Genomic DNA, 26319 nt, shown 5'->3' with positions numbered 1-26319 from the left:
TATAACAGTCAAACGGTAGAGTTAAACCCCTCAGAGTTTTAACCTAATAACAGTCAAACGGTAGAGTTAAACCCCTCAGAGTTTTAACCTAATAACGGTCAAACGGTAGAGTTAAACCCCTCAGAGTTTTAACCTAATAACGGTCAAACGGTAGAGTTAAACCCCTCAGAGTTTTAACCTAATAACGGTCAAACGGTAGAGTTAAACCCCTCAGAGTTTTAACCTAATAACGGTCAAACGGTAGAGTTAAACCCCTCAGAGTTTTAACCTAATAACGGTCAAACGGTAGAGTTAAACCCCTCAGAGTTTTAACCTAATAACGGTCAAACGGTAGAGTTAAACCCCTCAGAGTTTTAACCTAATAACGGTCAAACGGTAGAGTTAAACCCCTCAGAGTTTTAACCTAATAACGGTCAAACGGTAGAGTTAAACCCCTCAGAGTTTTAACCTAATAACGGTCAAACGGTAGAGTTAAACCCCTCAGAGTTTTAACCTAATAACGGTCAAACGGTAGAGTTAAACCCCCTCAGAGTTTTAACCTAATAACGGTCAAACGGTAGAGTTAAACCCCTCAGAGTTTTAACCTAATAACGGTCAAACGGTAGAGTTAAGCCCCCTCAGAGTTTTAACCTAATAACAGTAAAACGGTAGAGTTAAACCCCTCAGAGTTTTAACCTAATAACGGTCAAACGGTAGAGTTAAACCCCTCAGAGTTTTAACCTAATAACGGTCAAACGGTAGAGTTAAGCCCCCTCAGAGTTTTAACCTAATAACGGTCAAACGGTAGAGTTAAACCCCTCAGAGTTTTAACCTAATAACAGTAAAACGGTAGAGTTAAACCCCTCAGAGTTTGAACCTAATAACGGTCAAACGGTAGAGTTAAACCCCTCAGAGTTTTAACCTAATAACGGTCAAACGGTAGAGTTAAACCCCTCAGAGTTTTAACCTAATAACGGTCAAACGGTAGAGTTAAACCCCTCAGAGTTTTAACCTAATAACGGTCAAACGGTGGAGTTAAACCCCTCAGAGTTTTAACCTAATAACGGTCAAACGGTAGAGTTAAACCCCTCAGAGTTTTAACCTAATAACGGTCAAACGGTAGAGTTAAACCCCTCAGAGTTTGAACCTAATGGTCAAACGGTAGAGTTAAACCCCTCAGAGTTTTAACCTAATAACGGTCAAACGGTAGAGTTAAACCCCTCAGAGTTTTAACCTAATAACGGTCAAACGGTAGAGTTAAACCCCTCAGAGTTTTAACCTAATAACAGTAAAACGGTAGAGTTAAACCCCTCAGAGTTTTAACCTAATAACGGTCAAACGGTAGAGTTAAACCCCCTCAGAGTTTTAACCTAATAACGGTCAAACGGTAGAGTTAAACCCCTCAGAGTTTTAACCTAATAACGGTCAAACGGTAGAGTTAAACCCCTCAGAGTTTTAACCTAATAACGGTCAAACGGTAGAGTTAAACCCCTCAGAGTTTGAACCTAATAACGGTCAAACGGTAGAGTTAAACCCCTCAGAGTTTTAACCTAATAACGGTCAAACGGTAGAGTTAAACCCCTCAGAGTTTTAACCTAATAACGGTCAAACGGTAGAGTTAAACCCCCTCAGAGTTTTAACCTAATAACGGTCAAACGGTAGAGTTAAACCCCTCAGAGTGTGTGTGGGGGTAGAAACTATCGGTTGAGACCAGAAAACGTTCTGAAACCAGACTTTTAACATGTTTATTGAGGATGTAAAGTGGGTGATTTTAACATGGGGGTCTATGGAGAAGCTGCTTTCTGACACCAGCCCCCAGAGGAAGAAATAGTCTAGACGGATTTCAGAAAAAAGGCCTTCTATAAGAGGTAAGGAGCATTTATGGGTACAAGTCGGGAACCGGCCGACCTTACATATTTCAAGGGTGCTGAATTGTGAGTTTTTGACCTTCTAATTTGCATATCAAAATGGCCACCAAAGCCCATCTTGCTCAGTCATTGGACCATTTCCCCCTAGTTTTTTTTGTAAGTAGGCAATCAAGATGAGGAAATTAAGTTTCTAGATCGATAGCCAACGGTCAGAGCAAGGATATAGTGGAGGCTCACACTGCTTTTTTTATGTATATACATGCAAATGTATAACTTCTAAGGTGGAATTAAGCATTTATGTGTCATTTTTAAAGTGGATATAAATATTCAATAAATGTTACTCTGAAATTTTCCCTGTTGATATGACATATGTATACATATGACATGTATACATAAAAAAAGCAGTGAGCCTACACTATATCCTTGCTCTGACCGTTGGCTATCGATCTAGAAACTTAATTTCCTCATCTTTGATTGCCTACTTACAAAAAAACTTGGGGAAAATGGTCCAACGACTGAGCAAGATAGGCAATTTGGTGGCCATTTTGATATGCAAATTAGAAGGTCAAAAACTCACAATTTCTCTTGGGTACCAGTTTTTTTGGATTCAGCAGCCTTGAAATATGTAGAGTAGGCCGGTTCCCGACTTGTACCCAGAAATGCTCCTTACTTTCACTTTTTGGGTACATCCCGTCTAGTCTAAAGAGGGGATTGCAGTTTGTTGAACGAGGAAGTGACTTCACTTCTCAGACCCACAACTGCCCCCTCGGTCCTGACTCAGACTCTGTGTGTGTTTGCAGGTGCAGCAGCTGGAGAGCAGCACCAGGAGGCTGCAGGAGGAGAAGGAGCAGCTGTGTCGGGCTGTGGAGCAGCAGGAGGAGCAGGAGGAGCGGGCCTCAGTGGTTCTGCAGGAGGAGACCCACAGACTGACGGTCCAGAACCAGGAGCTGCAGCTCAAGGTACCAGACTCAGCTGGACTCAGCGGTCTGGTGTTCTCTCTGCAGCCGTGTTTCCATTGTTGTGGAAATTTCCTTTAACTTGTGAGAGAGAAAACCATAAGTCCAGCAAAGAAGGGTTTCACTTAAAGCAGAAGTAAGCGATCCGGTGGTTTTGGCTAATGCTGCGTTCCAGGCAGGCTTTTGAAATCGTAAATTACAGCTTCAAGTCACGACTTACGACTTTGTAGCGTTCCAGACAACCCACTCGTGTTTCTCCGACCTGTTTTACCTGTGAAAGTCACTATAACGGCCACTCGTAACTTCTGACCCGTGAACTCGTACCAGATCGAACTGGTACCACTTCACAGGTCGGAAAAACACCAGTTACGAGTTGCCTTGAACGCACCATAACGTCTTGTCAGCAGATGGAGTTAGCAGCCCCCGCCCTCGTCATGGATCTATTGGTCCTCGTCCCTACGTCACCACATTCAGGCGCATCCCTTGGCTGCACACACAGAGAGGACTGCCCCTTTATGCCGTTCTCTCTCCTCATTGGATAAAGGTTGTAGGATACAAGGAAAGTTTTCTCCTGGGCTCAGAGCAGAGCAGAGTGACTGACAGACCCGTGTTTCAGACCAAACACTCTATAGAAGTGATTGCTGTGGGAAGATACAACTATTTAAGACTTAGATTAACACAAACATTCACCTTACTGCTGCTTTAAACTGTTTATTTTATCTTGCAAGAGGTGGACTGTCATACACACAAGTCTGTACGAGAGTGCACACTGAGATTTGGTTACATCAGGTTACATAGACACAAGAGCGAGAAGGAGCCATGTGCTCCTCCTTGGAGGCGGCATCATACATTGTCCAATTACATTATTGCATTCTTGCAGAATAAGTTTGCATAGTTTGTACGAAGCGCTTTTGGCATATGTTGGGTTATTATAAAATCAACTTGTATGTAAAGGCAGGAAGCTTGTGGTTGTCTGTAACCGAGGGTCTGCTGTGGTTTTTTCACACCTCAGCTAGTTGACATCTCTTTGACATCTCACTGTGGTTTTCAACATGGAGACAACAACTGTTTACTGAAGCGTAATCATCCTAAAATACCAGGAACCCAGTGGGACACCTGTATGCTGCCTCATGCACAGCACAAAGTGCAACTTGCACTTTCTTCAAGGTTCACCTAATATAAGGTTCATGAACATACTGTACATCTTCAGAGTTCAATCAAGGGTCATAAACATAGAAATTTCCATTACACCATCCAAAGTGATTTGAATTACTGGGAAATGCGCATTAAAAGAAATTTGAATCCTGTGTGTTTCCATCTACCTACGGACTGACGGTCTGACGGTCTGATTTGAACACATTAGAGCGATTTAGCGCATTTGTGTGAATCAGGGGATTTTAATTCGAATCACAGCGTTTCCATCATCATTTTCCGATGCGATACATCTCGATGATCTAAACAGCTGATGGAAACGCAGCTAGTGACTGTGTGGTCTGCTGTTCTCTGTGTCTCCAGCTGTCGGAGCTGCAGCACCAGGACCAGCAGCTGCACCAACTGACCCAGGACCAGCAGAACCTGAGGAGCAGACTGGTCCAGCTGGAGACGGAGAGGAACCAGGCCGAGCAGCAGGTGAGACTCTGATGAGGATCGGTCTAGACACAGACGTAACTCACTGTAACTAATTACCAGGAAAAGTAACTATTGCTATTATTTATACAGTAGATATGACTTTAAAGCAGAAGTCAGGTGAATGTTTGTGTTAATATAAGTCTTAAATAGTTGTATCTTCCGACAGCAATCACTTACATAGAGTGTTTGGTCTGAAACACGGGTCTGTCAGTCACTCTGCTCTGCTCTGAGCCCAGGAGAAAACTTTCCTTGTATCCTACAACCTTTATCCAATGAGGAGAGAGAACGGCATAAAGGGGCAGTCCTCTCTGTGTGTGCAGCCAAGGGATGCGCCTGAATGTGGTGACGTAGGGACGAGGACCAATAGATCCATGACGAGGGCGGGGGCTGCTAACTCCATCTGCTGACAGGAAGTTAGACAAAACCACCGGATCGCTGACTGCTGCTTTAATGTATAGATATAAGATAGATGAGTCACTGAGGCTGCTGACCAACAACAACTATTTAAGACTTATATTAACACCAACATTCACCTTACTTCTGCGTTAACCTCTGTCTGGGTCTCTGTCCTGCAGGCGCTGCAGGCCGACTCGTCCCTCTCTCTGCTGCGGGCGCAGCACCAGCGGCAGCTGCAGCAGCTGCAGCAGCGGGCGGGGGAGGGGGAGGGGCTGCAGGAGCAGCTCCAGCTGCTGCAGGAGCAGCTGCAGGAGGAGCAGAGGAGGAGGCAGCAGCTGGAGGAGGCGCTGAAGCTGCAGGCGCAACACAGCTGCTCCCAGATCAGCAGCAAGCAGGTGAGACAGGAAGTAGAGCAGCACCATGGCAACAGGAAACTACAACAGGGATCAATATAGTTATTATAATTATAATAATTTATAGATGAAAATGAAGTTAAGATTCTTAAAGTTTTGAGATCAGTTTGATGGTTTGTTAGAATTTAAGTGTTGGAGTTACGTCACCAACTTTTATTTTTTGAAACTGATACATCTCCTGTTTCATTCTTTTTCCTCAAAATTTTTAAACTTTTTTGAAAAAGTTTACTTTTTTTTATCATAAATTTTGAGAAATTTTACCACTTTTCCCCAGAAACTTCACTAAAATGTTTCCAAATATTCACGCCATCGGCCCTAATTTGAACGTACATTGACTAAGAAAGTAACATTATTCAGTCTCAGAACAAATATTTGTGTATTTCTGGAGTTTGTTCCAACATGTTGTCCAGTGGGGGTCCGTGGTCTAGTTTATGTCAGTTTAGGTCCTTGATGTGAAAAAGTTTCAGAACCACTGTTGTAAGAGCACCAACCTAGGTCAGTAGGTCAGTAGGTCAGTCATCCTGCATCTAACAGCACTTTATTATGGACACGTTCCAGAACTGCTTTATACGATGCGATATGATTTTAACACGTTTTAAATTATTTATTATTATTTTTCTTTTAATAAAGCACTGCTAGTAGTAGGAGCTGGTGAGAAACGATATTTCGTTTCAGCCGATGTATCTTGTACATTTGTGTGAAATGACAATAAAGTGTCTGAAGTCTGAAGTCTGAACCTTTCGTGCCCCTCATGTGGCTTTGACACACAAAGGAAAGTCTCAATAAAGATAAATAATGGTGTGTGTGTGTGTGTGTGTGTGTGTGTGTGTGTGTGTGTGTGTGTGTGTGTGTGTCAGGACCAGTATGAGAAGGCCGTCTCTTCTCTGCAGCAGCGGTTGGAGGAGCTGGAGATCAAACTGAAGTCGGTGCGCTCGGTTCTGCAGGAGAAGGTCCAGCAGCTCAAAGAGCAGGTCAGTCGAAGCTTTACATCAGGGTATCCGCAGGGTCTTGAAAAGTATTAAAAGGTGATAAATCAATTTTGGGAAAATTAAGACCCTTAAAAAGTATTAAAAAGTCTTTTCACAACATTATAAAGTCTTAAATTTTGAATTTTGAAGGTATTTTTTCTGAATTAGCTGTCCAAGAGTTTGAGTCCTAAAAAAAACATTGTAAAAGTGTGTGAATTTATTCATTTTATTAAAAAACAAAGATGAACCAGTACACATTGAGAGTGGAGCAATGTTTTTTTTTTTTATAAACTCTGCCTTTGATTTATTATCCTTGAAATCTGTGATAAAGACTATAAACCACTATGATACAACAAACTAAAACTGTTCAGTTAAAAGTGTCACTGATGTAAATGGTTACAGCTTGAAGTGGCGGTGAGGTGTTAAAACATATTGAGAAGGTCTTGAAAAAGTCTTAAAAAGGTATAAAAATTAACTTCAAGATTCCTGTATAAACCCTGATATATTTAACACTTGTTCATTTTAACAAGTTTATTATTAAACTCTCATCAGACCAAACTACACGAGTCATTGATCTTATCTCACATTTAACCCTCAGGTTAAGGTTAAGGTCTTCCAGACATTTTTGGACATTTTTACTCTCTCAGATCCATTAAACCAGCGGTTCTGAAACTCTTTTACATCAAGGACCCTAAATTAACACAAACTAGACCACAGACCCACTGGACCAAAACTAACACCAGAAATACACACATATTTGTTCTGAGACTGAATAACGTTACTTTCTTAGTAAATGTACGTTCAAATTAGGGCCACTGGCTTTGAATTTTTTTTTAAATTTTAGTGAAATTTCTGGAAAAAAGTGGGAATATTTCTCAAAAAGAAAGTTTTAAAATTTCTAGAAAAAATTTGTAAAATTTCTAGAAAAAAAAGTTTAAAAATAATCTAAAAAAATTGTGAAATTTATCAAAAAGTTTTAAAAATTCTAGAAAAAACTGGTAAATTGTATTAAAAAAGTGATACAATTTCTCAAAGAAAAAAAAGTTTTAAAATGACAAGAAAAAACTGGTAAAATGTCTCAAAAAAAGTCAACTTTTTTTGATTAGATCTCTTGAACGACTTCAGCTCTGCTCAAAAGTACCAAACAATCAATAATGTTTAACCCCTGTAACCCCCTACTATTCATTTTATAAAAAATATCTCATGGTGTGTACAACCGACCCTTCAAACTGGCATTTAAAGGGTTAAAGGGACAACCAGGAGTTTTGTTAAAGCGAAGTGTTTTCACACTACATTTATGAGCCTCCGCACCGTGAAATTCTTTGACCGGCGCAAGACAGACTCATGTTTTCATTCATCAAGAATTAAAGTCAGAGGTTGGAAGACGATCACATACCGTCGTAGTTCCCACCATAAACGGAGATTCATACGGCGGCGTTATTCTCATGACTCGCCACGAAACCGAAAGTAAAGAAACGCTGGTCGGCTCGCCCAGCATTTCCACCACCACTAATAATAACAAAATAACCATAGAGACAAAACCATAGATTTATCTAAAATGGACCATTAACAAGTGGTAACGTAGATTCATCCACATTAATATCAGACTTTTTTATTGTCGCAGAATTTTTTGTTCTGCTGATGGAGAAACTCCTCGTTGTCCCTTTAAAATAAGACTCATCACATTAAAAAGTAGCTTTTTACTTCTTTCAAGCATATTGTCAGCATAAAAAAAGCATAAAAAACTTTTTCTACTTATTTCAGGTGAAAATTAGTTTGAAACAAGTGAAAATTATCTAAAAACAAGTAAATGTTTAGGTGATGAGTCTCATTTTAAGTTTATCTAAAATGGACCATTAACAAGTGGTAACGGAGATTCATCCACATTAATATCAGACTTTTTTATTGTCACGGAATTTTTCGTTCTGCCGATGGAGAAACTCCTCGTTGTCCCTTTAAAATCCTGTAAGTGATTTATTATTTGGTATTTTTGAGCAGAGCTGAAGTCGTTCAAGAGATTTATGCAAAAAAAAGTAGAAAGAATATTGATATATGACGATTTTATAGCCGTTTTGTGTGGGAGGGGTTAATAATCAGTAACAGATATCGGTCCAATATGATGTTAACCCTGTATGGTACCATGTTGCCCTCAGGCAGCAACATCCCACTTTTTGTCCTGTCACATCTCCACAATTCATCATTTAATGCTGTAATACTTTAAAAAAGAGAGGAGACCTTAGAGAACCAATAACAATGCTTTAATTTATCACATGACTTTCAAGAAGCCACTGAAACCCTTTTTTACAGACTTTTTCAAAGGAAACAGGTTTGTCATTTTGCTCCACTAAAACGGTCTGAAAACATACAGTAACTTCCTGGCCCTTTTTCATCTGGAAAACAATATATTTACACTAATAGATTAGTAAAGTTTAATTTTTAATAGTTCCATGCAATTTATTTACTTATTAAATAATGGAAACTTGTTAAAATGCACCTGTTGCCCCAAAGCAACAACGTACCATTATAGAAAATTGCAGCGTTGCCTTGAGGCGACAGTGGACCATTATGGAATCAATATTACATTATGAGACTATGGTAGTGTGTGTTTAGGTGTAAATATAATGTTCAGAAACATATCATTCATCATCATTTAGTTTTTTATCCTTAATAAATGTGATTTTGGATGCAGTAAAGTAAACATCAGGCTATTATGATGATGATGAGGAAGATGAGGATGAGGCCAGTGGAGGTGAAAGTCTACAGAGACTGGTCGCTGTTTCTAATACAGTTTTCATTTTATAAACAACCAACCCTTCAAACTGGCATTTTAAAATCCTATAAGTGATTTATTATTTGGTATTTTTGAGCAGAGCTGAAGTCGTTCAAGAGATTTATGCAAAAAAAAGTAGAAAGAATATTGATATATAACGATTTTATAACAGTTTTGTGTAGGAGGGGTTAATAATCAATACCAGATATTGGTCCAATATGATGTTAGAGATGAATGAAACTCTCTCTGTGTGTGTGTGTGTGTGTGTGTGTGTGTGTGTGTTGTGTGTGTGTGTGTGTGTGTGTGTGTGTGTGTGTGTGTGTGTGTGTGTCAGATGGTGAAGAGCAGGAAGTCGGCGGCGCTGTTAAAGGACGTGTACGTGGAGAACGGCGAGCTGATGAAGGCGCTGCACGTCACCGAGCGGCGGCAGAAACACGCCGAGAAGAGGAACTTCCTGCTGGAGGGGAAGAACGCCGCCCTCAACAAGCTGCTCCGGGACGTGGTGGCCGTCGCCATGGCAACGTAGCTGCTGCTGCTGCTCCGTCGCCCTGGCAACGTAGCTGCTGCTGAGACAGACCGACCAATCAGCAGCTGTCTGTTAGCCTAGCTTAGCACAAAGACTGGGAGCAGAGGGAAACTGTTAGCATCCAACAATCAGACCTGACACACACACACACAGCAGTATGACATCACAGCGGTATGACATCACCTGAAAAAAATCTGAAGTTTCAAAATAAAACTTTTCGATAAAACATTTTAATCATATATTTTATTTTTTTTTATATTTGTAGAATTTCAAGATTAAACTGAATTTATGAAAAAAAATTAAACTTTTTTTTGCTCAAAAATTACATTTTTACTCTACGACAGAAATGACCTTTCAAAATAAAGTGAACTGTTGATGTGAGGTCACTGCCTGACTCTCACGTTTCAGCTTTATTCTGAAAATCTTTTTGACTTTCGACTTACATTTTTGTAAATTAATAGATATTTAATTTTGAAACGTCAGATTTTTTTTTTTCTTTTTGCTGCCACACACACACACACACACACGCACACACACACACACACCTGTAGAGACACAGGTGGGCACTACTCTGAAGTATTTCAGCCATGAGGGTATTATATATATATAAATATAAATGTGTTTTATTATGTTATGAAGTAACTTTGATATATTTTTGTTATTTTTATTTCCATGTCAAACTGAGACTTTTATTTTGGTGACCGGAGTGAGAGCCCCCCCCCTCCCCCTCCTGTTCAGGTGTAACAAACCAAACTCACCTGTTGGACCTTGGTCGCCATGGTGATGATGATGATGATGATGTCACATGAAACTTTATTAAATTATGTTTTTATCCAGAAACTGAGTGTCGGGTTCGTTTATTTATTTATTTATTTTTCTGATTTGTGATTTTATTTGAATGAACATATAGAAAATAACAATTCCCCAAATCTGAAACTTGCCTCTTTTTTTCTTTCTTTCTTTTTTTAACAAGAGCAATTTAAAAACTGAAGAGTTTTCACAGTCAAAGACAAACATGAGCAAGTGTTTTAACAAAGCTAATACCAAGCTCAGTAATGAAGCCCTGACCTCAGTTCGTTGTGTCTGTCTTTCTAAACAGAAAGTATATGTGGTATTCTGTCTTTACTCAAAACCACAATCAGTGATTTACCATTTGTTGTTTGACCATAAATCACAGCCCAGGGGCCTCATTTATCAAAGAGGGTGTAAAACTGCTACTAAAGTTTTGCGTACGGCGAAAAGAGGAAAATGGTGTACACCCGAAATATTTACACCTTTTTCACATCAATCAAACTGTGCATACGCACAACTCTCCGCAATAAATCACACCGGACCCAAGAATGGTGCACACGTGAACACACCTCTTACTCCGCCCCCAGAACGCCTATATACAACTATATATGGTCAGCACGTGCATATTAAGTAGCCATGTGGCTCTGTGGAGCGGCTACAAAGTGACAAAGTGACAACGGAGACAACGGGCGGAGGACGGGGAAAGAAGCGGAACTTCTCCGAAAGCAGATACACGGCGATATCGGGCAATAACTCAGTCAGAAAAATGATCTTGCATTTTAATAAGCTACAATAAAAACAAAAACCTCCCAAATCTCAACAAAAGGGAGCATCTTTTTTCCTAGATGTTAAAACAATGTAAAGCAGGATTTCCACGATAGTTACCATTATTTTGCATGCCTTTCTACTACACAGTTACAGCTCTACTGGACTCGGTTTAGGTCATTTTCCATTACAGCTGAGTCCTTCACAGTTCCTCCTCAGGGCCGCGTTGTCTCACTCTTTATTCTCTCGTCAGCTCCAAACTCACGTGCACCTCGTTAACTCAGGTGACAGAATAATAACAGTCTCAGTAGCTGCAGATCAGTGTGCGCTGCTGCCGATGTGTTTTTAAACTTGGAGGGTTTGACACACAGCCTAATCAAAAAAGCAAAATCCACAATCCGCTCTGTTTATCAATTAACATAAAGCCTAGTGTTAGGCTTGTATCCACAATGATAAAAGGGCCTCATTTATCATTGTGGATACACCTTTTTTTACACCCTTTTTCCCCCGTTTTGTGCGTACGCACTTTTCTCCGCCAAATTTGGGATCTATCAAACCAAAACCTGACGGGGAAAAGTGCGGACATTTACACCCATGACCCTGGCGTACCGTGATTTACGCCTTTTTTGAGGAACAGGAGGAATTGGCGACACCGTTGCTGAGTCAGAGAACTGCAGTGTGAGAGGGAGAGAGGAGCGGAGTACATTTAGAAGAGACAGTGGGATTTTATGAAGTAATTGTGGTAGTGGTGGAGCGCTGATGCTGGCAATCCAACCCGCTCTATAATAACACTAGGCTTTATGTTAATTGATAAACAGAGCGGATTGAGGATTTTGCTTTCTTGCTTTTACACACTCTAGTGTGACGTCCGACAAGGATCAAACCATCCAAGTTTAAAAACACATCGGCAGCAGCGCACACTGATCTGCAGCTACTGAGACTGTTATTAATCTGTCACCTGAGTTAACGAGGTGCACGTGAGTTTGGAGCTGACGAGAGAATAAAGAGTGAGACAACGTAACAGTTCAAAGTAATGGTAACTATCGTGGAAATCCTGCTTATTGTTTTAACATCTAGGTGTAAAAAAAAAAAAAAAAGATTTTCTGGGCTAAAGGGGCAGATTACATAAGATTCTTCTTCTTTCTGCTCCCGTTTGTTGAGATTTGGGAGGTTTTGGTTTTTATTGTAGCTTATTAAAATGCAAGATCATTTTTCTGACTGATTTATTGTCCGATGTCAGCGTGTATGTAGTTCCACTTCTTTCCCCCGTCCTCCGCCCGTTGTCTCCGTTGTCACTTTGTAGCCGCTCCACAGAGCCACATGGCTAATTAAATATGCACGTGCTGACCATATATAGTTGTATATAGGTGTTCCGGGGGCTGAGTAAGAGGTGCGTTCACGTGTGCACCATTCTTGGGTCCGGTGTGATTTATCAAAGGGAAATGCGGAGAGTTGTGCTGCGTACACACAGTTTGATTGATCTGAAAAAGGTGTAAATATTTCGGGTGTACGCCATTTTCGTCTTTTCGCCGTACGCAAAACTTTAGTAGCAGTTTTACACCCTCTTTGATAAATGAGGCCCCTGGTCTTAAAGCGGTACTAAAGAACTTTCAGTGTTGGTTGAGTTTGGCGGCGCCTGTGGACCAAAGCGGTAGTGTTTTGCCTGAAGGAAGACTCCATTTCCCATGAACACTAGCGTGAAGCCCTGTAAATATCCTGCATTAAAATTAACAGAAGACATCAAAACTAAGTTTCTGTTTCCAGTGGATCATTTCAAAGTGAAAACACAAACATAATCCATTGCTAAAGTGCCGTTTTGCCTGTTCCCTCCTTGTTGTGACTCGCAAAAGTGAAAGTGAAAGTAAAGTGAGAGCCGGGTTCCTACCATGCTCCTCAAAGCTGCTTAGTGCCAGAGAAAGAGATACAGACCATAATGATACAGACCCCCTCAGGCCACGACAGAGGTGTCATTCAACCTGCTGTAAGTCGATGTACCATCACAAAAGTTATGAAAATATTTTATGAAGGTTGAAAAGTTCCTTAGTGTTGGTTTAAAACATCAGAAAAGATGAGTTGGACCTCATTCTTTATGATTCACAGAGCGAGATACAGTTTCTATTTGAGTTTCTATTACATTCAATCATATGGCTACAGCATCTAAACACACGACTAGTGGGCTAACGGTGCCGGCCGATGTCTGTCTGTTACACTTATGGCGCATTTCCACTAGCGCGCTTCGGCTCGGCTCGGCGCGCTATTTGCGTGTTTCCACTAGCACCAGTACCTGCAACCAGGTACTTTTGGTATCACCTCAGCCCTGGTTCCAAGCAGCCGAAGCGTTACTAAAACGTGACGTCAGCCGACTGCCTTCCACTGATTGGCCGATGAGTGTCGTCACTGGAAGCGACGACCGACAACAGAAATGTTCTTGCTGAAGCCTGTTATTACGTGACTTTATTAAGTTTTAATATTTTTTCATGCGAGAAAGTAACTGTTTAGATCCCCATGTGCGGTTAGTTTATCCAAACGACGGCTGTTTAGAAGTTTGCCCCGATGTTTTTGGGAGAAGTGAAGCTCCAGGTCCGAGCAGCGACCAGGCAGCAGCCCGGCTCCTGACGTGCTCCGCCGGCCAGCCTACGAGCCTCGCGACGGTGGAACACAAGAGCAGCACTGCCTTGGGGTCTGTACGCACAGAAAACACCACATTACATCAATAAATAAATGTTTTACAATGAACCAGGCCGATCTCAGAGCTGGTAGACTCTCCGGTAAGGCATATTGAACGGTTAAATGCCGTTAACGGGACGAGAGCAGTCAAAACGGCGGTTTAAAGCTAGCTACAGCGAGGGTAGGTTCACTTCCTGTTTACAAAGTAAAAGCACCAGTTCTATCGTAATGGCGTTCCTTATGATAAAAGGCAACAGGTGTTTTATTTTGTGAAAATAACCGGAAGTGCGTTGCTCACTACGGCTAGCTTTAGTAACGCCGACTTCGTTGAAACAAAATTGTAAACAGCTGGTATTTAGTCAGTTTTTCAACACGTTGGGGATCTAAACGACTACTTTCTCGCCTGAAAATGTTTCAAATGTTGCTAAAGTTATATATTTACAGAGTTTAGAGCGTTGCTCGGCGCCGTGTAAATGACGTCACGGCGGCACTAGTGATACTCAGTTGTAATGGAAACACAACCAAACCGAGCCGTGCCGCGCTAGTGGAAATGCGCCATTAATGCAGTCACCCTGTAGCACTTCAGGCAGGTACGATGTCGGGTTCGTTTACGTCATGAAAACAACTGATGCAGGTTTTAGAAAAACAAACTGTTTATTTCACATCACAATAATCTGAGAGGAGGGGGGTGAGGGGGGGTGGTGCTTAACTAGAGAAAGGGGCGGGGCTTAACTCTGTGACATCACGGCCTCAGGACACCACGTGCTCCAAGACGCCCTGACGAATCAGCTGCTCACATTTCCACCGAGGTAGGAAGTGCTGAGGACGGAGAGACGGACAAACACACCTAATTCAACACTATCTTAAAGGGATAGTTCAACATTTAGTCAAATTGGCCCATTGCCATAATCCCTATAGTCATAGCAGTAGGTTCGTTACCTTTAATTGTCGGTGCAAGCTGTTTTTAGAACGGCGGAGCAGAGCCGTGAGCTGCTCAGAGCTACGCTACAGAGGAGGCTCATTATGGGATTTCTTGGTTTCCCTCATCAAACTCATCAAATACACAATCCAACAACTCCACAACGCTCTGGTGGACAAGTTGTGAGCTGCACATTCACCACGCTATGAGATAATAACACAACGTTACCACACAGAGTTGTTTTAGAGGGAAATTCATGTAAAACCTCTGATGCACGTTGCCTTCAGGGACAGTTTTTCATCAACAGTCTCTGTATTTCCCTCTAAAACAACTCTGTCTGGTAACGTTGTGTTATTATCTCATAGCGTGGTGAATGTGCAGCTCACAACTTGTCCACCAGAGCGTTGTGGAGTTGTTGGATTGTGTATTTGATGAGTTTGATGATGAGGGAAACCAAGAAATCCCATAATGAGCCTCCGTAGCGTAGCTCTGAGCAGCTCACGGCTCTGCTCCGCCGTTCTAAAAACAGCTTGCACCGACAATTAAAGGTAAAAACGAACCTACTGCTATGACTATAGGGATTAATATGGTGAGACTAAATGTTGAACTGTCCCTTTAACAGCAGCTTCCTCAGTGTTTCTCACCTGTGAGTTTTTCTTCAGCAGGATCACCGTCCCGTCGTCGATCTCAAACTCTCCGTGGTCCTTCAAACACCTCACCTGCACACACACACACACACACACACACACAGAGAGAGAGAGAAGGGGGGTCAGACTGCAGCCAGAGGTCAAAGGTCAGGGGTCAGAGGTCAGACCTGGATGTTTTTTTGTTTTTTTGTGAGGGTCTCAGTCCACAATAGTAAATAAGTCCAGCAAAGAAAATAACTTTAAGGCATTTTTGCTTTTCATTGATGCAAAGATTTTTTTATAGATTCTGACTGAGTTTGTTTATCCATCCATTGAAGTGGGGTTTCACTTTGAGGTATTTACATCTGTTGATGAAATGTTTTCAAAGGGAAATTAAAATGTTCACCAAAAAGTCCAAGTTCTTTTCCTTTAAAGGATAATTTCCGTTTTTTTTTTTACAACCTGGACCTTATTTCTATCCTAAAATCCGATCATTTCCTCCCCCAGATAACTTTGGTGTCATTCCAAGTGGTTGTGATGAAATGAGCTGCAGCCGAGAGGCGCGTATATCCGTATAATGGAGTCTACAGGGTCTAAATAACACATTATCTGCAGAGAAACTCCTTCATTTCACCAAGATTTAGTTCTGATAGGCTAGTGCTATTCCCCTCTGAGTCCGGGGTTAGCTGTTATCAACATCCGGGGTCTGTAGGTTGACCTACTGACCTCTGACCTGGATGATGTCATCTCTGAGCTTGTTGCTACCGCTAATGCTACGGTTGGTTTCTCCGTGTTTCTGACTTGTCAGAACAAAATGAGCAGCTGGATGAAGTTCAGCTTCCACACAAAATCTTACCAAGAATATTTGTCTTATTTCCAGTCAAAACTAATCTCATTCTACTTAAAATAAGACTCATCACATTAAAAGCAGCTTGTTTTTAGACACTTTTTACTTCTTTCAAGCAGATTTTCACTTGGAATAAGTAGAAAAATCTGATAGTGGAGCAAGTTTTTCTTCCTTATTTCAAGCACAAAAAACTTGTTTTCACTGGCAGATTTTTCTACTTATTTCAAGTGAAAATTTGTTTGAAACAAGTGAAAATGATCTGAAAACAAGTTAATTTTTAGGTGATGAGTCTTATTTTAAGTGGAAAGAGATTAGTTTTGACCAGAAATGAGACATTTTGACAAGAAATAAGACAAATATTCTTGGAAAGCTAAAGCTCTGGCTAGTTGAGATAAAAATGGACCCGAATGCCGAAGCAGAATGATTATTATCAGAATGAGCCGCGCTGCGCTCAGAGATGACATCATCCAGGTCAGAGGTCAGTAGGTCAACCTACAGACCCCGGATGTTGATAACAGCTAACCAGTCCAAAATTGTACAACACACTCGCATTCAAAGAAAACATGTTGTACTGTTTCGATGTAGGAAGAGGTTTTCAGGTTTACAGTCAGACCTGGATGTAGAGGCTCTTGGGGGGCTTCATGTCCTGGGTGACGTCCAGCCCCTCGCCGCCGCCCAGCGAGCGCATGAAGGAGGCCAGAGACTTCTTATACTGACCGAACCACTGCAGCTGCACACACAATCACACACACACACACACACACACACACACACACACACACACACACACACACACACAGTTTCATTCATGTTCCTCCACTTTCATGAGGATTATCTTAATCTCTAACATCATATTGGACCTATATCTGGTATTGATTATTAACCCCTCCCACACGGAACCGCTATAAAATCGTTATATATCAATATTATTTCTACTTTTTTTTGCATAAATCTCTTGAACGACTTCAGCTCTGCTCAAAAATACCAAATAATAAATCACTTACAGGATTTTAACCCTTCAAATGCCAGTTTGAAGGGTCGGTTGTACACACCATGAGATATTCCTTATAAAATGAATAGTACAGGGTTGGGGTATGCAGTAGTTGAGCAGAGCTGAAGTCGTTCAAGAGATCTAATTTAAAAAAGTTGACTTTTTTTGAGACATTTTACCAGTTTTTTCTTGTCATTTTTAAACTTTTTTTTCTTTGAGAAAATGTATCACTTTTTTTAAAAAAATTACCATTTTTTTCTAGAATTTTTAAAACTTTTTGATAAATTTCAAAAAAAAAAAATAGATTTTTTTAAAACTTTTTTTTTCTAGAAATTTTACACATTTTTTCTAGAAATTTTAAAACTTTCTTTTTGAGAAATATTCCCAAATATTCCCACTTTTTTCCAGAAATTTCACTAAAATTAAAAAAAAAATTCAAAGCCAGTGGCCATAATTTGAACGTACATTTACTAATAAAGTAATGTTATTCAGTCTCAGAACAAATATTAGTTTATTTCTGGTGTTAGTTTTGGTCCAGTGGGTCCGTGGTCTAATTTGTGTTAATTTATGGTCCTTGATGTAAAAGAGTTTCAGAACCACTGGTTTAATGGACCTGAGAGAGTAAAAATGTCCAAAAATGTCTGGAAGAACTTAACCACACACACAGCAGTATGACATCACCTCAGTGTAAATATTCACCTGAACAAGTCGACTGGAAAAAATCTGAAGTTTCAAAATAAAACTTTTTGATAAAACATTTGAATCATATTTGTAGAATTTCAAGATTAAACTGAATTTATGAAAAAATTAAACTTTTTTTTTGCTCAAAAATTACATTTTTACTCTACGACAAAAATGACCTTTCAAAATAAAGTGAACTGTTGATGTGAGGTCACTGCCTGACTCTCACGTTTCAGCTTTATTCTGAAAATCTTTTTGACTTTCGACTTACATTTTGTAAATTAATAGATATTTAATTTCCTCCATCCTTCTTTCCTTCCCTTTTCCCTTCCTTCTTTCCACAATCCTTATTCCCTTCCTTCCTTCCTTCCCTTCTCCCCTTCGTCCTTACTTTCTTCCTCTTTTGATCCAATTGACCTGATCTATTTCCTCCCTTCTTTCCCTTCTTCCTTCCTTGAACGAATCTGTTCCCTCCATCTTTCTTTCCCCCCTTTTCCCCTCCCTCCCTTCCTTCCTTCCTTCCTTCCTTCCCTTTGTCCTTACTTTCTTCCTCTTTTGATCCAATTGACCGGATCTATTTCCTCCCTTCTTTCCCTTCTTCCTTCCTTGAACGAATCTGTTCCCTACCTCCATCTTTCTTTCCTTCCTTATTCCCTCCCTTCCTTCCTTCCTTCCTTCCCTTCATCCTTACTTCTTCCTTCCTTTCCCATCTTTCCCTTTGTCCTTACTTCCCAAACCTTCCTGAAGTTTCAAAATAAAACTTTTTGAGAAAACATTTTAATCATTTAAAAAAAAAATATTTGTAGAATTTCAAGATTAAACTGAATTTATGAAAAAATTTAACTTTTTTTTTGCTCCAAAATTACATTTTTACTTTACGACAAAAACGACCTTTCAAAATAAAGTGAACTGTAGATGTGAGGTCACTGCCTGACTCTCACGTTTCAGCTTTATTCTGAAAATCTTTTTGACTTTCGACTTACATTTTGTAAATTGATAGATATATATTTATTTATTTGACCTTTGACCCCCGGTGACCTCACCTCCTCTGAACACATGTGGAATCGAACGTTGGCCGGCAGGACGCTGCCGTACTCCCACCGCAGAGCTCTGATCCGCAGCAGCCGGTCGTACCTGGACAGGAAGTGACATCATCAATCAGTCAATCAATCAATCAATCAATCAATCAATCAATCAATCAATCAATCAATCAATCAATCAATCAATCAATCAATCAATCAATCCATCCATCCATCCATCAATCACCAGATGAGGATTATTTTCCTGTCTATCATTTAACCTCCTGTTGTCCTCCTAGGTCAAGGAAGGAAGGAAGGAAGGAAGGAAGGAAGGAAGGAAGGGAAGGGAGGGAGGAAGGGAGGGAGGGAGGGAATAAGGATTGTGGAAAGAAGGAAGGGAGAAAGAAAGATGGAGGAAGGGAACAGATTGGGTCCATAAGGACGACAGGAGGGTTTGAGTCTGGTGACTGATGGTGAGTGTTGGTCACATGGTGCAGGTGTGTTACAGGTGTGTTACAGGTGTGTAGCTGCAGGGCCGGCCCCAGGCATAAGCCAACTTGGAGCCCCGTGACTACTGGGGGGGGGGGGGGGGGGGCCCAAAAGGCAGGTAACTTCTTTAAATTGTAGTGCGTAACTTTTGTCGATCCTTAGAGAAACACTGCGTAATTACAAAAAAACGTATTAAATTATTGTTGCATTTCAAATTGTTGTAAGTGTACAGTAATAGTCTACTTGCCAGCCCATAGGGCCCCATTGTGAACCCGGAAAATGTTGAGTACCCCAAAGTTTTATGTTAGAAATAGATAGTATGGGTCCCCAGTATTCAGAAACTGCCGGATGCTAACTTATATATATTGGGCAATTAGCATAACAGACATAATTAGCATAAATTAGCATAATTGCCTATTGATAGCTTTCAGTGACGTCACTTCCCAGGGACCTGGCGGTCAAAAGCAACATTCCAAAGTGGCCCCGCAACGGACTTTCTATGGACAAACAACCGAGTAATGACTTAAATCATCTGCCAGCAGCCGAGAAAGAAAGATATAAAAACAGCTTTGAAGTTTTGGGCACTTGTGACCCATATTCAACACCAGCTGCTGTATACCAGCTGTTTAAAATGACCAGTTCCCTGCCGAAGCTGAGTTGGGCGATGTTTACATTTACCTGGTGGAGAATCCATCATCCTCCACCGCTTGCAACCAATACCTCCGGTGTTATGGCTCAACTGGTGTCTGATTAAAAGCCCCATTTTGTAGTTTTTTGATCTTAAAATAATGTTTCTGAACTCGTTGAAGTGGTAGAAATGTACCTGTAACTTTCCTGTGTGGGAACACCGTCCTGGTACCGCAGCTCCGCTGAGCTCCACAGTCTGAGCTCCAGCCCACTGAGCCCAGGCTCCCTGCTCCTCTCACCCACAAACCAGAGCCCTTAGCTGGGCTGCACGGTGACCAGCTGCCCCCCCTTTACCCCCCGGAGCTTTGCTACGCACCGCTACCGACGGCAACGATGACGGCGGTCCGATAGCAGCGGGACCGGCGGCGGCGGCGATGGTAACCCGGCGGGACCGCCCGCCACCGGACACGGCAACAGCACCGCCCGCGGCGGCAGCGACACGGTAACGGGGGTCGGGACCGACCGCGGCGCGGCGAGGACGATGTTGTTATTGTATTTTCAGAGTGTTTTCCATTAGTTGGTAACTTTAACATGACAGGCTTTGTCATACTGTGCAGTGTTGTGCAGAGTGAGAGCAGTGTGGCGCTGACTGACTGTAGGTTGCCTGAACAGGTTCACTCACAGAAGCATATTCGCTGCAGTAACATGTGAACTGCGGCTTGATTTGTGAATTTGTGACAAATCAGCGGACGGAAGTGCAGCACAGCTGTTGTTCGGTACGGTAACCAGTTAAATCAGACACCAGTTGGGCCATAACACCGGTATTTTTGAAGCAGCAGGGAGCAGTGTGTGTTTTTCTGCCTTGTCCTAAGCCGCGGACAGCGGGGAAGTGGATTGTTTTGACCGCCAGGGGGGCGTTCCATACGGGCCGTGACGTCACATGAAAACTATCAATATGGGCAATATTTCAACAAAATTGACTTGGCTGATCTGGGCAATATTGGAGTGGTTTTAGGGGTTATTGATGATGCTGAATCCATTTCTGACATTTTCAAAATTCAAAATGGCTGTCTAAACCGGAAGTGACCAGATTTTAACCGCCAGTGGGCCGATTTTGATGGATTTCAAAATCTGGTCATCGGTTTAGACAGCCATTTTGAATTTTGAAAATGTCAGAAATGGATTCAGCATCATCAATAACCCCTAAAACCACTCCAATATTGCCCAGATCAGCCAAGTCAATTTTGTTGAAATATTGACCATATAGGCAATTATGCTAATTTATGCTAATTATAGGGTTAGGGTTAACCCTAACCCAATATATATAAGTTAGCATCCGGCAGTTTCTGAATACTGGGGACCCATACTATCTATTTCTAACATAAAACTTTGGGGTACTCAACATTTCCGGGTACTCATTGTTGGCAAGTAGACTATAGATGCATCGTCTGTTGGTTTATTTTGTTACTTTTAGTCGGCCTATAGGTGACATTCACCATCCCAGTACTATAGCAATTTGAAGATGAAATGTAAATCAACCCCGGGCTGCTACTTTTAGCTGAATTTGGTGCCTTCAGAATAAAAACCATAGATAAAATAGGTAAAAACCTAGCCTGGCTCTCGCCAGACCCTTGTAGTTCCGCAAAGCTCCACCAGAGGCGCTACGCTCAGCTTCACACAAGGGTCTGGACTCGAGGCCAATGCAAACTTCTTCCCCGGAGCAAAAAATAATGAACCAATCAGGATCGCCGGGCGGGACTTTCTGAGGTGTGACGTAGCGCTGAAGCGACTGTTTGAGTCAAACAACAATGGCGGCTCGCAGTGAGTGGCTGAAGTAGCACGTCAACAAGATAACGGACAAGTGGTTTATCCAATCACATACAAGATTTTTTTTACAAGGCCCCGCCTTCTGAAATGAATCGCCTATGGAGCAGTCCCAGACCCTTGTGTGGAGCTCAGCGTAGCTACAAGGGTCTGACGAGAGCCAGGCTAGTAAAAACCTGCCAAGATATGATGATTCATAATGACAGAGTAAAAAATGAAATTATTGGCAGTAATAGAGGGGACACCAAAATAAAGATTTAGCTTAGGGCCCCATGGAGGCTTGGACCGGCCCTGTGTAGCTGTGTGTGTGTGTGTGTGTGTGTGTGTGTGTGTGTGTGTTAGGCTTGGGCGGTATTACGGTAATACCGTATACTGCAGGTGTTTAGAAATAGCAACCGTATCAATTTCAATACCGTCATGAAAAAATGCAATGCACTTATACAGGAGATAAGGATTAAACATTAAATAAAAGTCATTTAATGTCTAAAATTGACTATATGTCCAGTAGCACTTATGTGTGGTTGAATTTTCAGTTAGTTTATATGTTTTAGCCGACTTTTACCTAAAAAATAGGGACGGGACCTGCCGTGCCGTGGAAAAAAAAAGAAAAAGAAAAGAAACTGACAGCAAGTGCGTGTCATGACTTCCTGTATCTGGCCCTTCAAAATAAAAGCCCTATAGCCTTTCATATACAGTTCGGTCATATTGATTTTGCCTTAATTTTGACAAGACAGGGCTCCAAATGTTTTTTTTTTTTTCCTGCAACCAATCGACCAATGAGATTTTGGTCTGCTAATGTTAAACCCTAGTATTCAGTAACAAGCCAGTGTTTGGTAATGCCACTTATGTCATCATTTTTAATTAGTCACGGTAATACCGTACACCGTGGTAAAATGTGGAGGAAGTTTGACGGTAGCCCAAGCCTAGTGTGTGTGTGTGTGTGTGTTACAGGTGTGTAGCTGTGTTAAAGGTGTGTGTGTGTGTGTGTGTGTTACAGGTGTGTGTGTGTGTGTGTGTGTGTGTGTGTGTGTGTGTTACAGGTAGGCGGTGAGGCAGCGTTGGTTCCTCAACAAGCAGCAGTGTCGTAGTTTGATGGAGGGGATGAGTTCAGCTCGGCCGTCGGCCTTCGCCTCGTTACTGAAACACACAGAGGAACAGCTGAGTCGGTGTCACCTGAACGCACCTGGTCGCCATGGTGATCACCAGCTGGTCGCCATGGCAACAGTTCAGCTCAAACAGTTTGAAACGATAGAAAACAGTTCTTGTTTCAGCTCCAATTTTACTGTTTTCTGTCTTTACCAGCTTCTCACAACCAGCACTTTACCTTTATCTGTTGTCACTTTTCATATCGACACTTAATCAATAATCACATATAAACTTTATACTTATAAACTTTAACACTATATAAACTTTGGGTAAATTAAACTCTAACCAAAGTTTGATGGAGATAAAAATGTCTGAATGAAACTTCACCATCTGCCTGTAAACTGCAGCTCAATGTGACACGAGCCAGAAACAACTGTTCAGAATAATTATAATAATACTAATAGAATGAATACATAATAAATAAGATAATAATTACATTTAAATGTAGAATCATAGATAGAATAGAGAAGGAAAAAGAGAAGAAGACAACAGTAACTGAACTACTGATAAAGCTGCTGTGACACTGATAGAAATAATAATAATATGTCTATATTTATGTAGTTGTGTGTCGGCTTTATGATCATTCAGCTTTTCTTTTCTTCTCTGTTGTGTTTATCTGATTATTTTTTATTTTGTGAAGAACTCTGGAGCAGTTTGTGTTGTGTTTAAGCTGCTTTATAAATAAAGATGACTTATATCTTGACTTAGCAAAACTCAACTCAACTAATTTAACAAAAAAAATCCAATAAAACTTGATCACAAAACAATAAATATAGATCAATTAAAGAAGCATCAAGCAGCAGAACTGAATGAAACTCTAAATTTAACCCCTGAAGTCTCAGTGTAGATGTCCCGTGGTGCGTTCAGGGTCTTACACGTCGCTCTGGTTCTGTTCGTACAGCGCCTCCATCTCCTGCAGAACCTGCCGCAGCCCGTCCTCCTAAAACCGGACAGAATTTCATATATTTCATATATTCAATTTCTGAAAAACATGAATTGTCCCCCCCAATAAAAATACCCCAAACTATTACCCCAAAATTTAACAAATGTATTTTCAGACTTCACATTCTTCACATCTAAAAAGAAATGATTGAAATGGTGGAACAAATAATGTTTGACAAATATATTTCTGACTCCACATCCCATCTCTGGTCTCTGGTCTCCTCCACTACGATGCAGATAACGTGTAGTTTCTTACAGCAGGCTTTAAAGGAACGACCCCCTCAATCTTAGGGCTTCATATTTTGATATTCATCCAGATGAATTAATAATGTATAAAGTTCCATACACTGGGAGAAAAGGAAGATGGTGAGAAGAACTGGGGATCTGGGAAGGTCGGTGGGAGGTGAAAGATAAGAACGTGAGTAGACATTATATGTCTGAGACCCTTTAAATTATAATTTACTAATATAACAGCAGTGATACGGCTGTTGGCTGTTTAGGATAAATAAACTAGAAAGGTTCAAGCACAATAAATGATTCCCTGTGCAGAACTTTATGAATGATATAGATAGATAGACAGACAGACAGACAGACAGACAGACAGACAGATAGACAGATAGACAGATAGATAGATAGATAGATAGAATGATATGCCGAGACTCTGGGGAGTTGTGATTTATGGCGGCATGGTATGAGCTGCATATGGGCAAAAAAATAAATAAAAATCTCTTTTGTGCCCCCCCCCAATCCTGGCATCGGATCTACACCCCTGACCCTGATCAATAAATCACCGAACATTAATATACTGTAAAAGATAAGATAAGATAAGATAAGATTACACTTTATTGTCAGATTACTCTGAAATGTGTCTTGCGTCCCATGACGTCCAAGGTTTCACACAAATAATAGCAAAATACAAAAAACATACATTTACAAAAAAGCATAAATGTTACCCTCAAAGATCACATTTAAAGAAAAACACAAACTACCTCCTAACTCCATTCACAACATAAATCCAACATTACAATGTGTGTTTGGTGCAACACCCAGTGCTCAGTCTGTGGGTCGACTTAGAGACCAAACTCTGGTTTAACAGTTTGACAGACTGAGGGACAGAAGAGTTCCTCAGCCTGTTCAGTCTCTAAACCTCCTGTTTGATGGCAGAAGCTGATATTCCTCCAATAACACATGAGAGGGTCAGATGAGATATTACTTACAAGAGAAAACATTCTTTTAGTGTAGCTATGCTGCTTGAAAATGTGACTCCAAAGTTTGACCCACAATCTTTGAACAGATATGTAGCAGTCTGGTTAGTTTGGTTTTAAGTTGGACAGACAAACAACTAAACCAGGCACTAATTCCATACTGCATAACACTCTGCACTATAGATTGAAAAAATAATAACAGGATGTGTTTGTTTGCTCCAAATGAGCTCAATCTTCTCAAAAAATAAATACGTTGTTGTACTTTGCAACAAATAAAGTCTACATGTAGCCTACACTCCAGGACAAGGTAGAAGCAGTTCCAGACCGGACCAGCGGAGTCTTGGACCGGACCAGACCGGACTAACTCACGTTAAAGGCGGGCAGCTGACCGTCGTTCATCCGCTGCAGCTCCCGGATCAACTCCACCGCCTTTTCACAGAACATCCCGGAAACACGGAGCACAAACTACCGATAATCAACTAATAATCAACTAATAATCAACTAATAATCAACTAATAATCAACTATCGATCCGCGGTTAAAGCTTCACAGCAGCAGCAGCAGCAGAGGAGCTCCGTCCGTTTCGCGGGTAAACCGTAACTGTTGTGGTCACGTGACGCTACGACGTGATGACGTGACGCTACGACGTGATGACGTATCACGCGCCCTGTTTCCTCCGGACCGGAAGCCGCTTTGGGACAAATCTCATCAGTAGAGGAAAAAACGATTCGCGGCTGCTGAACGAGTTTAGGTTTTAATCTGATTAATTAGTAACGTAACGGTTTAAAAGTAACGAGTCTTTTAATGCTGTGAAGCCGCGTGCTGTTCGTCCGCGCGGACTGAGAGGTGAGCAGTGCACGTGCTGTTGTTAGTGTTTCTCGATCAGCTGTCTGTCAATCACCGGAAGACGAAGTTGTTTCCGTTTTATAAATAAACCGGTCCGGTTGGTTCTGGTTTCACCGCGGAGCTCCGGTACCGGGCTGAGTGTCTGTGGGGTTATTATTATTAATATTATTATTAATACTATTATTATTTGGTGACGTCGCTTCTTGTTGAAGCCGATTAGCTTCTGTGCTAATGCTAACCGCTGCTGCTGCGTTCAGGGTCCACTGGAGAAAAAACCAAACAAACACACGCACAAGAAGACGAGTTTCTGTCCGGAGGGTTGAGATGGTACAGTTCAGTTCAACTTTAATGTTTTATATATGTTTTAATTTTAGTCCATAACTGAAAACAACAGTCGATTTACATGAAAGAAACCAGTCAACCGTTAAA

The 26319-nt window shown here is 41.1% G+C and overlaps 3 protein-coding genes across 3 annotated transcripts in view; 2 read left to right on the top strand and 1 right to left on the bottom strand.

Annotated features, from left to right (window-relative positions):
* ninl (ninein-like) overlaps positions 1-9513 on the top strand; it is an 87019-nt gene extending 77506 nt beyond the window's left edge. Inside the window, exons 26-30 of the mRNA XM_085799108.1 lie at positions 2648-2806; positions 4319-4432; positions 5008-5223; positions 6099-6212; positions 9314-9513. Coding sequence (XP_085655234.1) covers positions 2648-2806; positions 4319-4432; positions 5008-5223; positions 6099-6212; positions 9314-9505 — 795 coding nt within the window. The 3' untranslated portion in view covers positions 9506-9513. The remainder of the gene's footprint in view (positions 1-2647; positions 2807-4318; positions 4433-5007; positions 5224-6098; positions 6213-9313) is intronic.
* Positions 9514-14370: 4857 nt separating this feature from the next.
* On the bottom strand, positions 14371-25526 carry gins1 (GINS complex subunit 1 (Psf1 homolog)). The gene is made up of 7 exons (XM_085801003.1): positions 25415-25526; positions 23774-23838; positions 22791-22889; positions 18837-18927; positions 16735-16851; positions 15293-15367; positions 14371-14548 (listed from the first exon to the last, which is right to left on the bottom strand). The coding sequence occupies exons 1-7, from the start codon at positions 25487-25489 to the stop codon at positions 14480-14482; spliced, it is 591 nt and encodes a 196-aa protein (XP_085657129.1). The 5' UTR covers positions 25490-25526; the 3' UTR covers positions 14371-14479.
* A 244-nt stretch (positions 25527-25770) lies between these two features.
* The window catches only part of abhd12 (abhydrolase domain containing 12, lysophospholipase), a 29404-nt gene continuing 28855 nt past the window's right edge, over positions 25771-26319 (top strand). Inside the window, exon 1 of the mRNA XM_085799160.1 lies at positions 25771-25890. The gene's annotated coding sequence lies outside the window, so the exon portion shown is untranslated. The remainder of the gene's footprint in view (positions 25891-26319) is intronic.

The sequence above is a fragment of the Trachurus japonicus genome, chromosome 15, assembly GCF_045865225.1.
Source record: "Trachurus japonicus isolate A0001 chromosome 15, Traja_1.0".
Lineage (NCBI taxonomy): Eukaryota > Metazoa > Chordata > Actinopteri > Carangiformes > Carangidae > Trachurus > Trachurus japonicus.
Note: the sequence above shows the minus strand (reverse complement) of the source record. Positions and strands in the feature narration are given on the sequence as shown.

Coding starts and splice junctions, on each gene's coding strand:
- gins1 (XM_085801003.1), bottom strand. CDS start 25,489: ATGTTCTGTGAAAAGGCGGTGGAGTTGATCCGGGAGCTGCAGCGGATG. Junction 22,890..23,773: donor GAACAGAACCAGAGCGACGT/GTAAGACCCTGA, acceptor TGTGTGTTTCAG/TAACGAGGCGAAGGCCGACG. Junction 16,852..18,836: donor TCCACATGTGTTCAGAGGAG/GTGAGGTCACCG, acceptor TTGTGTGTGCAG/CTGCAGTGGTTCGGTCAGTA.